At 45.6% G+C, this 17,350-nt stretch overlaps 3 protein-coding genes across 3 annotated transcripts in view; 1 reads left to right on the top strand and 2 right to left on the bottom strand.

The window, feature by feature from the left end:
- Window positions 1-17,350, bottom strand: part of IRF8 (interferon regulatory factor 8) — an 81,144-nt gene that overhangs the window by 30,114 nt on the left and 33,680 nt on the right. The gene's annotated exons all lie outside the window — the stretch shown is intronic.
- Window positions 897-5,260, bottom strand: COX4I1 (cytochrome c oxidase subunit 4I1). Its single transcript, XM_069868592.1, has 5 exons — window positions 5,155-5,260; window positions 3,763-3,842; window positions 3,015-3,182; window positions 1,939-2,070; window positions 897-1,163 (listed from the first exon to the last, which is right to left on the bottom strand). The coding sequence occupies exons 2-5, from the start codon at window positions 3,839-3,841 to the stop codon at window positions 1,027-1,029; spliced, it is 516 nt and encodes a 171-aa protein (XP_069724693.1). The 5' UTR covers window position 3,842; window positions 5,155-5,260; the 3' UTR covers window positions 897-1,026.
- EMC8 (ER membrane protein complex subunit 8) lies at window positions 5,324-14,417 on the top strand. Its single transcript, XM_069868589.1, has 5 exons — window positions 5,324-5,620; window positions 11,008-11,084; window positions 12,506-12,575; window positions 13,095-13,189; window positions 13,475-14,417. Exons 1-5 carry the CDS (start codon window positions 5,411-5,413, stop codon window positions 13,632-13,634), a joined length of 612 nt encoding a protein of 203 aa, XP_069724690.1. The 5' UTR covers window positions 5,324-5,410; the 3' UTR covers window positions 13,635-14,417.

Here is a 17,350-nt window from a genome sequence, read left to right as displayed (position 1 = left end):
TCAAAACATCCATTTTCAAAGCAGACGTGCCTAGCAGCTTGCCAGCCTCCTCCCAGACCAGCACTATCAGCCTGCTAGAGGCACAAGCTCTACAAAGGGCAGAGAAAAGCAAACTGTGAAAACCCTGCAGCCATCAGCAATCTATGATTCCATCATCCTCATAATATCCTTTGCAGCACCCTGGAGACAAACGTTGCACCTAAAGGATCTTTCAGATGTAGGAAGGGGAAGCTTATCACTTAGCTCCTTCCAAATCATCGTACCTTAAAAACCTTCGCTGGGTTTCTCTGACTGGAAGGGAAAGGCTAAGCCATGAACCAGAACTTGTTTGGACCACTGCATTTAATGAAAGCTCCAAGATGCTCCCACTAAAGGCAGCATTTCTTTCCCTCTCACAGCTGTACCAATCCCCTCTGAACACCATCACCTCATGCAAGAGGCAAGGTATGAAACACATTCAGGGGTTTCATCTAAACCTGTTCTTGGCTGAACTAAATCCAGTAACTCTCTGCTTCACTCGAGTCTGCACAGGACATGGGTGTGAGGTCTGCAGCCTGCCTGTGCTGTTGAGATGAACGAATTCCCTTCCCAAGGAGGAGACAGATGGAGCAGCATCGATGCCTGCTGCGCAACCTGCTTGGTTTGACTCGCACCACTGCCTTTTGGAGCGCTGACATGCTATTTTTGGAGTGGTTATGGGACGCTGAGCCTCCACAGGAGCTGGGATCTGCTTACCTTACATGTAGCTCAGACCTCTGCACAGTGGGACCGCTGGCTGTGCCCCAGAAACGTTCCCTTTAACTAATTATACACCAGCCATGACAAGACTATCTGGAAAGCTCTGCACTACTGCTTGCTATCGCAACAAACTCATTTGAAGACCAGTAAAAGGAAACTTTCAAGTTAACCAGACATTTATTAGCATCTATGTAGATGACGAGGTTGTTCCAGTACATAAGCAACGAGGTCACACACAGGTGATGGAATCATTTCATGTTCAAGCAGAGCAGGTTCCACTGAGTTGCTTCATTTCTTCCACTCATTCTTCTCAAAATCCCATTGGGAAGAGATGCCCTCCACAGGATTAATCCGCATGTCCAACATTCTCTTCGTCTGCATGGACACCCACTCATCAGAGAAGGTGTGCGGAATAGGGCCGTACACTGCAATTTAAGAGCAGGTGGAATTACAGCATGATGCAAAATAAGCAAGTCGGGAACAGAGGTGAAAGGTCTGCTAACAAAAAGCTTTTCCCCCCGAAGCCACCAGTCCTGATCACACACACACACCCCATCACCTGTACAAATCATTTTCCCTAAATCCCTTTTTGAAGCATTTAACCCAGACCAGATTCCCATGTTGATTCTCTAGCAGTTTTGTTTATCAGTAAAGGCTTGTACCGAAACAACAGTCTTCTCTCCTCAGCTTTCACCGCAAGCAGATGAAGCCTCAAGACAAAGCACAGCTCATTTAACTGCGTGCTTTGCCTCACAGCAGCTGGAGGGCTCCCTCGAGGTAGGATCGTTAGCTGGGAAGGAAGCCAAACATGGCAGAAACCCAAATGTTTACTACCAAGGCAGCAACAATCTTTTGCAACAGCAGGTTTCATAGAGGGGGGATGCTCCATGATCAGTAGTGTATCACCACTCTTTCCCCTCCCTTTCCTCTCCTCCCACCAAAGCTCTCCCCACCACCTTCACCTGTCTAAAGGCACTTTCCTAAATATTTTGCCACATATCTGCAGATCTCCATGAAGTTATGACTCCAGGACTGAGTTTTCACAGACTAACGAACAGCAACTGCCAGGTCACCAAAGGACTGCTGGAAACACCATTCCAAACTCCCACGCAGTTTAATGGAGAATTCTCTCATTTCCCACCAAGTGTCAATTGATACTGCTTTTCATTTAAGAGTTAATATCGCATGGCATTTACTTACTATAATGTTTCTGCCAAATGAGGATGAGACCAGTTACGCCAAGAAAGAAGAGCACTCCGCCAAGGACAGTCTTCCATTCATTTGTTCCTTTGTTCATTTCTGCATAGCTCTCATTAAATTTGATACGATACACTGAAAAAAAAAAAGATAAAAGCATCACATCTCTTGCTTTTTCTGCGGCTTAGAGGCAACACACCACTCTCTAGAAGGAGCTAACCAAAGCCTAAACCTGACAGGAAGGGAAAGGCCCAACAGAAGGACAAATAGCGCTCTCCTTCACTCCAATCACCAGAGTGGGAACCAGCTACGAACCTTCCTAGCACAAATAATTCAATGGGAATGCTTGTCCCTCAGAAGGCTTCTCTCATCTTTGCCACTGAGGACCACAATATTCTGAAGGTCAAAACAGCATTAGATTTGGAGAGCAGCTCCCAAAAGAGTTTTACACCTCCTCACTGTGAGGTAGGTGGGCAGAACACTGCTTACAGATCAGGTTCTCACGTGCACACCATGGTGGCAGTTAGAAAAAGGGATGCAGTTCTATTTGCAAGTTAAAACACCTGCTCAGCACCTCAGTTACCTGAAATTACTTAATGCTAAGGTCAGTGGCCATTGACATTCAAATACACAGGCCTCATTTTACTCAGATGGAATGACTGCACATTGTTACAATGAAGAGGTTTGGTTTTTTCCTAACTTGTTGATAAACAGAGGGAATTCAGAAAAAAATATTATTTGTCTTCTGGAAAAGGAAAAAATTGCTGAACTTGACCTCAGGTACGTAAAAGACACCACGACAGATGCTTCTAATTTCTGAAACAGCACCCGGAGTCCCAGGAACACAAATCACTGATCTCCACTTGCGTATACACGAGCAGCTCCACCATAATTAACGAAGCTCATTCACGGCTTGCGGCTCTGTTCACAGAGCCATCGGGGAGCGCAGGATTTAACAGCTGCCTCACCATGTGCTATGTATTGCTGTTGTTCTAGGAAAAACTGTCAGTAATGAGAATACAGCAGATTAGTTCACATCACTGCAGACTATAAGGTTACTAAAAGCCCCCACTACTTACACTCAACTTTTTCATCAATGGACAGAGCAGTCCAAGACGCCTTTTCCTTCTCTTTCAGCGCCTTCTGCTGAGCAGAGAGATCCCTAACAAAGGCCACATCAGGCAGGGGAACGTCACGACGGTCGACGTAGCCTGGGAGACTGAAATCCTCTGCTTTGACAACACCAGCTGCAGACGGGAACAGAAAAAACAGCCACTCAAGCGTCCAACTCCTGCACAAATATCTTCTATTGTTTACAATACAAAAAAACAACAGCTCAGCCAAGAAAGCGATGACAGTTAAGGAATCCAGGAGGGAAAAGCTTTCCAGATTAAACATACATCAGAAAGGAGAAGGGCAAACCAGGAATACTTAAAATAGGTGCTGGTTTGAGTGTAAGAATAAAGCAGAATAGGGATCTACATAAAAGGTAAAATCCAAAATTGTTTTATTAATGCCCCAGACATCTCTGTTTCCAGCTGTCCCGCTGACTGCCTCCCCTTTCAGGTACCTAGAAACACTCTACACCTTTTCCACCCTCATTTCTGCCTGGTCCTCAGCTCCTGCTGCCTCCCAGCAGCCACCAGCCCTGCCCACACCTCCACAATGCCATCTGCTGGCAGAGCCCGCTCAAATCTCCCTGCCACCAGCCTTGCCCACCCCTCTCCCCCAGCTCCTTCTTTACCCAAACCCCAGCAGCAGTTTTTTTGTATTTCTTCTCTAAAGCACTTGTTTTATCACCCTTACTAAAACAGTGAAGCCACCTACCATGTCCGTGCGCTCTCACGCAGATGGAGGTGGAAATGGCTCTCTTCCCAATGAGGCTGAATGCCCTTGAAGCCAACATCCTGTCAAAACAGAACATAGCAGGTAAGTCAGTGTCAAGTGAAGATACGGAACACAGAAAGGAGAAACAACACCATCTCCCACTAGTTCATAAAAGCAAAAGTCAGCCTAGAGGCTTCTGCCCCTTGTCCAAAGAGCAGCGCATCACACCAAGCTGCTCCAAGCTTTTCAGGGACATTCCCCCAACATGGATGAACCTTCCCCTGCCCTTTTTTTCTCCCCACAGCCTCCTCTATTTAAACTCAGACATTCCCCTGTTCAAGTCAGCTTCCTGGGGCGCTTCCATTCAGTAACAAACTGTTACTGGGCGAAAGCTAGAAGCACAAGTGAGCGAGTCTGAACATCTCTCACATCCATTAAAGAAACAGCTCAGCAGGAAGCAGTGCCGACAGGTCCAAGAGAAGTACGGGCACACAGCTAACACTCTCTCCCACAGACCCGGATGCCCTCAGATGCTCCAGACTACAGATTTTCCCTCAGTCCTGGATCTTGGCTGGAAACCCCACAGAACCCCCTACCCGGAGGCAAGGAAAGGGCAGGTGGGATTGAGTGAAGGTGGAGCCCAGGGGCCACATCTGACCTTGGCACGGTGCTCACACACTGACAGCTTTGCTAATGACAAGTTTTACCCGCCAAAGCCAGCCACCAGTGCTGACTGCACACACACTATCACCTGTACCAAGCTATGTTCCCTAAACCCCAGTTTTGAAGCATTTAACCCAGACCAGATTCCCATGTTGATTCTCTAGCAGCCCACCCCGCCAGACACACGGAGACACACACGATGTGACACTGGCGAGATGACGCCGCACTGACATGGGCAGCACCACAGCCCCTTTGAATGTGCAATTTAACCCAAATGAGATCACAGAATCATAGAATCATTAGGTTGGAAAAGACCTTAGAGATCATCAACTCCAACGGTACCTACTACTGAATCACATCCCCAAGAACCTCATCTACCCGCTTTTTAAACACCTCCAGGGATGGTGACTCAACCACCTCCCTGGACAGCGGTTCTAGTGCTCGATAACCCTTTCCAATTACCACGTGGATCCTCTAGCAGCCCATACAAACAGAAACACACACACACACGACGTGACACCGGCCTGATGATGCCGCACCCACGCGGGGCAGCGCCGCGGCCCCTTCAAGGGGAGGGGGAGGCCGCAGCACCCCTCCTTCACTCAACCCCGCCCGGCCCCGCGCCGCCCCCCGCCTCCGGGAAGGGTGGATGGCGAGAAGGGCCCGCCCTGCCGCGGGCGCCCCCCTGGGCCCCACTCCCGGCCCCGCCACCCGCCGCCGCCCCGCGACCTGGCGACCGTCCTCTACGCCGGCTGCCAGCGGAAGGAGGCGCCGGCCGGAAGCGCGGGGCACGCCGGGAGCCGCGGGCGAGCGAGACGCCGCGAAGGAGCGGCAGCCTCCGCAGGGGCCGCTGGGATGCGGGCGGACCGCTGTAGCGTCCGCGTTCCCTCCACCGCCACTCTCGCGTTTTACGACAGCGTCGGCGGCGTTTGCGACACTTGGCGGCCGGAGCGCGGCGGCGGGGCCCGCGGGGCGGCGCGGCGGGATGAAGCTGACCACGCAGGCCTATTGCAAGATGGTGCTGCACGGCGCCAAGTACCCGCACTGCGCCGTGAACGGGCTGCTGGTGGCCGAGCGGCCCGCGGGAGCCCCGCGCCGCGACCAGGCCGGGCCCCCCTCGCTCTTCGTCGACTGCATCCCGCTCTTCCACGGTACCTTGGCCCTGGCGCCCATGCTGGAGGTGGCCCTCACGCTGGTAAGGCCGTAGGGCTGTGTCTGTGCGCCCGGCTGGCTGCCTGTCTGTCTGTGCGCCCAGCTGGTTGTCTGTCTGTCTGTGCGCCCGGCTGGCTGCCTGTCTGTTTGTCTGTCTGCCTGTCTGCCTGTGCGCCCGGCTGGCTGCCTGTCTGCCTGTGCGCCCGGCTGGCTGCCTGTCTGCCTGTGCGCCCGGCTGTCTGCCTGTCTGTCTGTGCGCCCGGCTGTCTGCCTGTCTGTCTCTGTGCCCAGCTGGTTGTCTGTCTGTCTGTGCGCCCGGCTGTCTGCCTGTCTGTCTGTGTACCCAGCTGTCTGCCTGTCTGTGCACCCGGTTGTTTGTCTGTCTGTGCGCTTGGCTGGCTGGCTGTGTCTGTGTTTGCGTGTCAGTGCATCTTTATTTCTGTTTGTGTCTGCATTTGTGTCTGTGTCTGCTCATCTGTGTGTCTGTGTCTGTGCATCTGTCTGTGTGTGCATCTGTATCTGTGTGGCTGTCTGCGTCTGTGCATGTGTCTGTGTCTCTGTGCGTGCACATGCATGTTTGTGTGCGTGTGTCTCTGTCTGTGTCTGTCTTTGTGTGTGTATGCGTGTCTGTGTCTTCGAGTCTGTCTGTGCATCTGTCTGTCTGTGGGTTGTGTCTCTGTCTGCCTGTGGGTTGTCGCCAGGTCCTGGCTGAGCTTTAGGGACATGGCCGGGCTGAGGAAGGGCTGGTGTTGGGGATCATGGGATGCGGGGGTCACTGCAACAGGTAACTCTGACAACCCTGAGCTGGCAACAGCCAAAGCTATGGGGTGAATGGAGAGCAGAAAGTCCTGTCAGGCCCATCTGCTGTACAGCTTGCTGCTGGGAAAGCAGCAGAAAACTACAGAATGTCATAGTTTTGTCTTTTTCAGTGCAGAGAAACTTCTGTTTGTGTTGGTGTCATTATCTCCAAATAACTCGCAAAGAGAGTGCCCTTATTCTGCATCGGAAGGAGCTTTTCCCTGCTTACCCTTAAGTCAGTTCAAAGCAGCATCAGCTTATTGGAAAGGGCATGTTTGTCTCCAAGTAAGAGTATGTAGAGGCATATAAGTATGCATTTCCTAATTATTGTGGGTTTTCCCCATTTATGGAAGCTATTAGCCTTAATAGTTTTAAAAGATGGCATCTCTTCATGCTGCAGGTCTGGCTCGGGTTTGAAATCTCACTTTGTATCTTGCGCGGTCGCTGGTGGGTAGTTAACCATGGGGTAGCCAGGGGCAGCCAAGCACTTCCTGTTACAATACCCCCTACCTTGCCCAAAGCTGTGGAAGAGCAGTAAATCGTTGTGGGATAATCCATTTTCCATCCTTTTGTCACGTAGGCAGGATGAGAACGTTATCAGGACTGCATGGCCAGTGCTTTCCAGCTACAATCTGCTGGTCATAAAGACCAGGAGTCATCCCACATTGGGCCATGGCTTTGTTCCACCTGGCATCTGGGGAGAGTCCCTTTGTCAAAACCAGAAGACAGAGGGAGCGAAACATACTTGGATTTTATTGTAATATGGAGTTGGGGTGGGCTGGTGCAAATCTGGAGACGAAGTGCATAGCTGCCACTAAAGTGTGATCTGGGTGTGATGTGAGCTCCTGATTTTTCTAAAGACATGTCATTATTAGCAGAAGAATATCAATCCCTTATTTGCTTTCTGTAAAAATAACTCATTTCTGACTCTTCCAGACTTCTTGACCTAAACATTCCCCTCAGTTGAACAGATTGCTTCAGAAAAAAATATTTATTTCTAAATAAATTCCAGCTGGGAAGACGCCATGGAAACGGTGAGATCTTTCTGAAGCCTGGGTATGATTAAACGCAGCCAGAGACATAGGAACAGGAGCTGAGCCTGTGCCCTGGCCAATTAAGTTTGCTGTATTGCTGTGGAGCATGCATTGTTCAGTCTTAACTATATTTACACCAGTGTAACAGTGTAGGAGTAACACAGAAATGTACGCTGCTCGTATGATCATTTTCTGCTGTCCCCACTTACAGTTTTCCTGATGTTACTGCATGGGAAAATGTAATAACACTGTAATTGCTTAAATGTAGGCAGGGCTTTGACTTTACCTCGGTAATTCATTTTTCCTCTGGGAATGAGTAAGTGGAAGTTGCTAGTGAAGTAGTGAATAACATATATTTAAAGTGTGTCAGAATCATAGAAGGGTTTGAGTTGGTAGGGACCCTAAAGATCATCTAATTCCAACCTCCCTGCCATGGTATGATTTTTGATCTCTCAGGTGTCCCTGCCACTAGGTCAGGCTGCTCAAGGCCCCATTCAGCCCGACCTTGAAAGTTTATATAGGGTTTGTCTTTGAATCAGGTTTGGATGTCTCTCTTCAGGTGGCAGTGCAGTGTAGATCATGCTACAGGATCAGACTATTGGGAAATGAACCCTGTTTCTTTCAATGTCTGAAATATCTTGCCACATCTACAACAAGCAAATCGTTTTGGAACCAAAGGAAGGGCATTGCGTTATGTATTTGTGCTTGGGTTTTGATGCAAAAAGTTAAAGACTGGAAACTCTTGCCTTTTTCCACGTTAATTAGGACTTGCTAAGAGGTTTCATGGTTTGCAGTCACATTTAATGACTCCTGTGATATTTGGCAGCTTTAAAACACAATATCTGAGAAGAGCCCAAGGCCTTTTGCTCCTGTTCTTTGTTTAAACAAAGGCAAAGGTGTCAATAAATACTGACACGGCAGCTATGAAAATTGAATTTTATTGTTGTAAGGCTTAAAAGGAGGGCGCTCTTGCCTGTTCCATACAACGTACCTCATAGTTAGTGAATAAATCAGTGAGAGCAGGATGGTTGAAACTCAATGTTTGTAGCAAAGCACCTCTGTTTCAAAAGGAATTTGAAGCTTCGGCAGGTTTTGTTGGGATTCGTTTCTATTCCAATTCAATTTCTGCTGATTCTTGGTCAAGCCAGCAGCCTCATCATGTGTGAGGGTTTTCTAGAAGCAGCCCCAAGAGTTCCATCTCTTATTCTCTGACCAGAGTTATCCCAGAACATTAGATGGGAGCAATAGTCCCTAGAGTGAATCTGAAAATAAAATATATGCTTTCAACACATGGTAACTTCTAAAAACTATGAGAGATGCATTAGCAGCAGCCAAGATTCAAGGAATCAACACAGTTAGATTTTATTAAACGTGCAGCAGTGCCTGAAGGTTTGTAGCTGTGGAGGAGAGGGCAGAAGTGCGTGCATTTAATTGCATTTTGGCTTGTTGGTTTGAAATCCCTTTCAAAACTGGAGTCATTAAAGAAAAAGTGAATGAAGTTTCACATGGCTTTTTTTCTGCCTTTCAATTTCTCAGCTAATTGTGGTTTTGCAACCACATCTTCTCAAAAAATGCCACACTGCACTTCTCCCTCTGCTCGCACACTGGCTCCCTGCTGCTTGGAGCAGGGGTCAGCTGGCTGTAGCTTCCAGCCTGTCTCCTCCCAGGACTCTCCTAAACCACCCTGCCACCCCCCTGCAGTGGCTGCAGCTCCTCTGGAGGAGGCAGATCAGAGGGGACAAGCCGCGCTTGCTTTTGCAGGGGTGACGCGCGCCGTGTGGAAGCAAGACATGGATTTGTGCCCCATTGACTTACTCTTGTCAGGGTTAGATATGACTAAAAATATCAGGAGCTAATTGATGCGAAGGCTGCCTGTGGTGACAGAGATGCGGTTAGAGAGTGTTTGGAAATTGCAGGTGGAAACAGCTTTAATTCCAAAAAGACTCTTTTTCCTCTTTTTTCTTTTATGGAAGCAGTTTTTAATTACAACTGAGGAAACGGAGAACTTAAAAATCACACTTTTTTTTTTAAGACCATTTTCGATATACAACAAAAATTGATTGCGAGCTAAGGTTTTAAATTCTTAAGTTGATGGACTTTTAAAAAGAATTATTATTAAATTTAGTTTCTGGGCTTCTGGCTTTAATGCCAAGCTTTCAAGCCACTAACAATTAAACCCATAGTCCTAAGCCCTCAAAATGAGTTTGTAATTGAAACAACAGTTGGCCCTCAGCTATAGCAGGGCCACAGCTCTTTTTTTTTAATCACATAAATCCATGTCATCCCTTGTAGAGGAGGGATTATTTATATGGCTTTTTTTGTTTGTTTATGCAGTCTAATACTGTAATTATTGCTAAAAATGAGATTGATTTGACTTACAGGATGTGATGGGTCAGTATCAGGTATATTTTTGTACTCCAGTTTAATATAGCTGTTGAGGTTTCTTTGATGCTTGCTCTCTAGGGACTGCAAAGGAAAATTCTAGCTGCTTTCTCCACTTCTGTCTTTCAGAGCTCTGTATTATGCTGACCTGATATTCTCAATTGTAAGGGGAAACGTCAGATATAGATGTATTGTCAAAGCAAGACAGACTCAGCAGGAGGAATTCAGATCCAGCGTAAAGCAGAAAGAACAGCAGTGTATGCTGGCTGGAACTGCTCTTATGAAAAAACAAAACTATATAAACTTTTGTACTTCTGTAATTCAAAAGCTGTTTAAATTGTATACAAATAATTGTGTGTGTGTGTGTTAAAGTATTTACATACAGGTGTTTAAAGAAGGAAGAGATGGGTGGTCTGAACACCTCTGTAACGGAGATGAGAGAATTTTTGTCAATAGCTCTTTCATCAAGCTCTTATCTCGTGGCTGAGCTGAGGGTATTACAGAAGTGTTTGGTTTTGACTGAAGATTTTAGAAAGTGGAGAATCCACCCACATTGTTCAATAAGTTGCTCCAGTGGTTCCAGGAGGTGAACTCAAAGAAAAGGTTCACCAAAAGGTCACAAAAACCTTGCTGTAACAGGGCGGGTTGAAAAATATGGTGAACAGGACGAACTTTTTCTGCCTCACGTTTACCTTTCATTTAAAGCTTTGTTTTCTAATTAAGGTAAAATTTGCTTATATTTTAACCTAGAAATGTTACATCAGATATTAAATCAACAAGCTCTTTATGAAATAACAATACAGCCACACATCCACGAGGTGTTTTCTAAAGTCACTGTGTCAAATCAACAGTGACAGAAAATAGCCGTAATGGGCAATAGGTGGGACCTGGTCTCCTCGCTCATCCAGCGCTGCAGAAGCTCTTTACTATTCCTGTCACTCAGGTTTAGGCCAGGCTTTGACTGAGATAACTTTTTGCCCTTTTTCTCTGTTTGGCTAATGTTTTCCATTGGTTCTAGTTAAATTAGCCAAACTCTGTGTGTGAGTGCACACATGAATATATATAAATATGTTTAGATTCAAAGATGCAATTGGCAAAGATGTTGTAATGCTTCAATTGCTCTTTTATTTGAAGGACATATATGAGAATTCTTTAGTTCTGTGGGGTTTTTTTCTTTTTTTTTTCCTGAGCTTAATTGTTCCAATTACTTTTTCAGATTGACTCTTGGTGCAAAGAGAATAGCTACGTGATAGCTGGATATTACCAGGCAAATGAACGCGTGAAAGACGCCAGGTGTGTTGGTGCACGATTTCCTTCTGTTTGCTCTTTTATGCTGTACTTTGTACTCTGCCAACGAAAATCATCGACGTAAATTGTGTGTGTTGATTAACTTTGACAACTGTCATCTGGTTTCACATTGTCTTCGTGGTGCTGGTGGGTATGGCCTTTGTTCAGGTGCAGAAACCCCAGTCTTTCCAGAACCACTCCTCTTCAGTGGATACTATAAAAGGCCAGTATTTGAACGGCTGCCAACCAGTTTAATTACAGTTGTCAGGGAATAGCCAAAACTTGCAGGCATGTTTGCCTGTGCAGTGTGTATCTTGTAAACTCAAATGACTCCAAGTATCTTTCAGGAAGTCTTTCAGAAGTGACCTAATTCTGACTTAAACAACTGAATTGTCTCCCAAGTTTTATTGAAGCATTTTCCTCCATAGTAAAGGGGCGTTACTGAAATGGAAGATGATGTCAGTCAAGGAGAGAAATCTTTTTTCACTTATTTTCCCCAGGATTAGTAATTTTTTTTCCCCTGCTAGCTAACTCAAATTACTCAATTAGCAATAAGGGGGCTTTCCTGTGGAGCCACAATATCATTTTAGATAAGTGTATCAAATATTTTCCCTGCATCTGTTAGGCAAATCCAGTGTCAGGACTAATGAGTGTACATCATACTTGCATTTAAAATAAATGTGAAAGTCTTATTTAAAGTATTATGCCGTGTCCCAGTTATTTTTTGTTAATGTGTATCCTTCAGTCCCAAGTATATTTTTAAACTAATACTTGTAACTACTAAGGTACATAACAGGGATGAGGGCATTAATTCTCCTTTCCTTACAAGGGAGATAAATCTGCTGGTAATGTTTTTAAGGAGAAGATCCAGTTTGTCTGATCCTTTTGAGGTTTGAAAGAATATCACAGTCTTGAGGTTTTTTTAAAACTCCAATTTAATTTCTGAAGATAGCTGGCACCATGTAGAGATTATCATCTTTGAAACATGGTAAAGGTTTTCCTTCAAAAGATTATCTGGTTTTGGTAGAGAAGCTGCACAGTGAGTAGGTTAAAATGCAGACTGGGAAACAAACTCGGTTTCCTTTTAAAATGCCTGACAGGGCAAAAATGGCTGCAGTCTTTGGTCTGGTGGAAGAAGGTAGGAGGCCACAAAATGTTAATTCCGCATAAAGTCAGCAAGCATTTTGGTGCTTGAAACCCCATTGCCTAAGGATAGCTAAGGTCTAGATCATGTGCTGAAAGGAGAGTTGGGGTTTTCTTGGCCTTCTGACTTTCTGACTTCAGTCAAGTATAGCATCAGCTTGTTACCTTGTTCCTGTTTGTAAGCATGCAGTGTAATTTTCACATCTCTTTACCCACGTTTCCTGCTGATTTCAGCTGAAATGTCACGATTCAAATAACACAGTTACTTTTACCTTCTCCTACAGTCCAAACCAGGTTGCGGAAAAAGTGGCCTCCAGAATTGCAGAGGGCTTTAACGATACAGCACTCATAATGGTAAATTACTACATTTCTCCCCCCTCTTTCTGTATTGTTAATGTTATGACTGTGGTGTTGGACTAGCCATTTAAATGCTGTTCTCTGGATCCTTTAATAGCAAAAAAACTAATTTTCTCTTTCCCTCCAAATACTCTGGGGATGAGATGCAGTGACCTGTAGCCAGTGCAGTTCTTAGTAAGTCTGCAGAGAGACTGCGTTAGCTCTCTGTCATCTCAAAGGAAGTGGAGGCCTCTGCTTGTGAGGCTTGAGTGAAGGCAGCGTATTTATGACTTCAACCCCACTTCTGTGGCTGAAACTCTTGTTTTATATGAAGCAAATGATGGTTTGCCTCCTTGCCACAGTGACAAACAGTGGTGGCAGTTTAAATGTGTGAGATCTGGCTCATTTGAAGGTAGAATAGCGGACAACTTAGTGGAAGGTGCCCTGTTTGTAAAAGCTGGCTTTGTTTTTTATTTCATCTCTTTACTTGGCATCTTGAGGAGGAGACTAAGGTGGTCTTTTTCTGTTGCACACTAGGTTGATAACACTAAGTTTACGATGGAGTGCGTAGAACCTGCCATTCATGTGTATGAGCTTCATGAGAACAAGTGGAGGTGCAAGGACCCACACCTGTGAGTAGACTTCAGACTTTGTTTGTGTTCCAGTATTAAGGAAAAATGGATTACCCAATTAAGGGCAAAACTTTGATTGTGATGAGCGACACAGGGTGGTGGGCATAGCTAACAGTGCTTTTAAAGCTGGTGTTTGCTGTAGTGAGAGAGAGAACCTATGGCTTGTGCAGCCAGGTGGTGGTATGACTGCTGTGACCGTGTTGCAGAGAGTAATTTCCAGAGTGGAGGAGGTGGTGGTGATTTTCTTTGTCATTTCTTTTAATTCCTGGTTATTTTACATCCTAGTGATTTTTGTGAAGACTGGACCGAAGCCCAGAGAATCGCTGCATCTCTGTTGGACAGCAAGTCCTATGAGACGCTTGTAGATTTTGATAATCACCTGGATGATATCCGGAATGACTGGACGAACCCAGAGATCAACAAAGCCGTCCTCCACCTGTGTTAGAGGGGTTTCTACTGACTAATTTATGGGCATTCCCACTATGTACTGAAGAGAGAAAAATGTTATTTTTGAATGTAAATAGAAGAATATTCAGTACCTTGTGTGGAAAGCCAACTGATTAAAAAGGAGTGGCATGCCACATTGCAGAGAGTGATGTGTCCATAAGCTGTTGAATCTTTTTTGTGAGATTCCTCAGAAGAACTGCAGACAGTCAGTTACAGCTGTCCTCACGGGCACCATCCCTGTTGTAGTGAATGTTGCTATTCCTTCGAAACCAGAACTACTTCTACTTGTCCCTGCTGTTTTTATGACGATGTTTTAACTAAGCTTTTCTAATCTTTGGAGAGATTACTTTTTAACAATTTATGGAAATACCTCTCAAAAAAATCAGTCTCGTCCTCAGATGAAAAATTTTAAGGTCAAATACACAAAATGTAAAGTTAACGGTTTCTTTTGGCCTGGTTTGGAAATGTCATTCTGTCGGCACAGTAAAATGTGAACTGCTGAGGACAATGGACCGTGCTCATGTCTCACCTGTTTTGCAGTGGTTTAGCATGACACAGCTGCAGGGAGCGTGTTAGAGCAGTATTCCCAAACGCTGCAGTGGTTCCTGCTCTCTGTGGGCAAACAGCCACTGTTACTGCTTGAAAATGTTCAACCCAAGGTAAAAACAATTATTTGTGGAATAATTTCAAAAGGGACTGGAAGCACATTAGTGGGTTTGAATGACAGTTCTGAAACAATTTGAGTCTACAGAAGAATTAAATACCTTATTAATTTTCTACAGTCTTTGGGGGTTTTATAAACAGATCTTGTTCTCAACTGGTTCGTATGGTGTCCATTTAAGTGGGTCTAAAATGTATCCCTCCAAGCTGAAGAGAAGTGATCCAAGGACATTGAATCAATGAAACTCGATATAGTCTAGTTCAGTTTTTGTCTGTCTTTCTAGTTGATGTTTGCTTCCAAGAATGAGTTTACTGGACAATTAAGCTTTAGATCAAATTAGTACAGTTCTTTGTAAATTTTGTTGCCTTACTCCTCATGGTTGTTTGTCAAACTGTAGTTAAACATAGCCTCAGCCTGCAATGGTTTCTCTAGATTTCTTCCTCTTCCTACCCAGAAATGTTTTTACAAGGAAAATCCAAGTGTCCACCAAATGATCGGCCTCTCTCCAAGTTCCTGCTTTTTCTTTATCATTCTTATTTTAGACAGAAGTGGTGGGACTATCAAAACCTCTTGGTCTACCTCTGTTTCTGTTTAAATTGGCACAAATTCTGCTCTTGGTCTTAGCAAGAGATGGGCTAAGGCTAAAATCCTGTTCTGAAGCAGTGAATAGAACCAGAATTCCTCCAGTCAGGTCCTGCTGTGGAGTTTCCTGCAGTTCAGATTCCATAAAACCACTAGGAAAGCTCTGAGATTCAGCTCCTTGTTCAAGGAAATGAAGGTTTGAAACAAACAATTTGGTTTTTCCCCCTGCTATGCAGTAGTGAGGTGCAGTGGGCATTACTGAAGGGATTGGCACCGAGTCGATAGCCTTTCCTAAGCATGAGTCAGATAGGCTTGCATGAAAGGAAAATGTTTTCACTTGTTGAAGGAAAACATGTATCGAGCTCACAAGCAGTGAAACACATTCCAGTGGCTGTTATACTACACATCCAAGGCTGTATAAAAAAATACCCTGGAAAAGGCAATGCTCTGGCAACGTATATTCAGAGTAGACTCTGCAAATCACACACATTGCAGGAAAAGGACTGTTGTCTTACTTTGTACAAACACCTCATGAAATCTAATATATTCTTCCAGAGGCAGATGTTATCTTAACAAGACGTGTTACTTTAGTTATGAGATTGTCAGCCATCACTGCCATATAAGCTGGTGTGTCTCCTGAGCCACAGGAAACTTACCCTTTGTAACTAGATGTCATAATCAAGCTTTGATCACATATATGCTAATACAGCTGAATCTCTCTCCCCCCTCACCCTCATGAGACAAAGCTAAATGTATATCATCGGTCTGTAACCTGATGGAAACCGATGCTCCTTGAGACTAACATGAGATGTTACTGGAAGGGGAGCAACTTTTAATGCTTTGTCTTTCCCTGTTTTTTATCTTCTGTTTGCTTTTAAATGAGGTGCTTTGAGTGTTTTGCCACCAGTAGAAACCGGGTTGGCTTTAAGCAATTGCTGCAGTGCTCAGATCTTATCTCACCTGTTCTATTTGCATTGAAAGCTGGACAAAAGGCAGCAATTTCATAAAGCAAGGCAGCTTGCAGCCACAGTGGCTTTTGTGAAAGAATGAGGAAGCTGCCAGGCTCAGCGAAGGCTGTGTTCCCCTTTCCTGCTGATGTACTCAACCTACCTGCAGGAGCTCATATCCAGGCCAGTGGATCAGCTGGATTTGTCAGAGGAATTCAAGGTAACTCCTTTTAAACTGGGATCAGATCTCGGGGAACGTGTCTGCATGTCCCTTGCTGGAGCACTCATGATAGCTGGGAAGATGGTACTGGGAGTGGGTGTCTTACTCATTTTTTGTTAGCAATTAATGACATGCAGGGTTATTATTTTCTCCCCCTGTACACCAAGATTTGGAGATTGGGCATTTGCCTGCCCAGACATTTAACTTCCAGCTCTTTAGCTCATCTGTAGGACCTCAAGCACTTAGAAATGCAAAATTATTCCCGTGTGGGATTCTTACTTCCACTCTCAACCTTAATATTTCAAAACAGTATACTAAGTGTCCCCTGGAGGTATCTGAAAATACCAGTTCAAAGTGCTTATGTTTCTGAGTGGGAGGATGTATGCTACTCTGCTGGATCCAAGTGAGTGCTCACTTGGAATCTTTTAGTCACAAGGGGGAGAATGAAGAGCCTTGAGCATGTGTTGCTTTGGGCACCCGTTTGGTTTGAAATCAAGGCTCAAGGTGACGTGAAACCCAGACAGCCCTGAGCATGCCTGCCTTGTGCCACCAGCGATGGCCCAGAGGTCTTCCAGCTATGGTCAGAAACTCCATGGACAGATCCAGATTGGGAAATGCAGAAGGGAGCAGAGAGTTTGGGGAATGGAACCCTCTGTGCATTATTCCCACTGAAAAGTGAGACTGCCTTAAAAGAGTCTGGAGAGCCTGTGGCTGGATGGAGCTAGACACATGGTGGAATGGGTCTCTGTTCCAGCATCACAAGTAGAAGGAGCAGATGGGTGGCAAGAGCCAAGGGCTGTCTCATCAGCTGCTTGTGCTCACAAGTGAGTTACCTGTTCCCGGGGAGCATAGTGGTGCCATGTTCTCGCTGAGCAAATTGCTCTGTGTATATATGAGGGCTTCGGGGTTTTCTTTCTCCACTCAGCAAGTGAAGCAGTCTGCCACTGGAGTTTTTTCCCCTTCCCCTCTTCCATCTGCTGACTGAGCTACTCATGGGATGTTACGTAGCCTTTGTCAGCGTGAAAACGAGCAGACCCACCGCATAACCCATTTCGGCTCATTAGAGCTGCCGTGGGTGCGGGAAGCAGATGAGCAGTTCAGCAAGCAGGATGGAGGAGCTGCAACCTCTTCAGCTGGCCCAGCTGGAGCCAGGGGCAGACAGATGTGCAGAGCCAACCCCACTGTGCGTGGCGCTGCAGAGATGCACCCCGAGACGTGGCCCCCTGCCCCCAAGAATCTCTTAGCTAAGTGGCAGAGATGCTCACTGAGGAGAGGTGACAGTGACAGATGCAGGAAGCAAACCC

Source organism: Phaenicophaeus curvirostris, chromosome 14 (assembly GCF_032191515.1).
Source record: "Phaenicophaeus curvirostris isolate KB17595 chromosome 14, BPBGC_Pcur_1.0, whole genome shotgun sequence".
Taxonomy (NCBI): Eukaryota; Metazoa; Chordata; class Aves; order Cuculiformes; family Cuculidae; genus Phaenicophaeus; species Phaenicophaeus curvirostris.
This window is presented reverse-complemented; position numbering and strand designations above follow the sequence as displayed.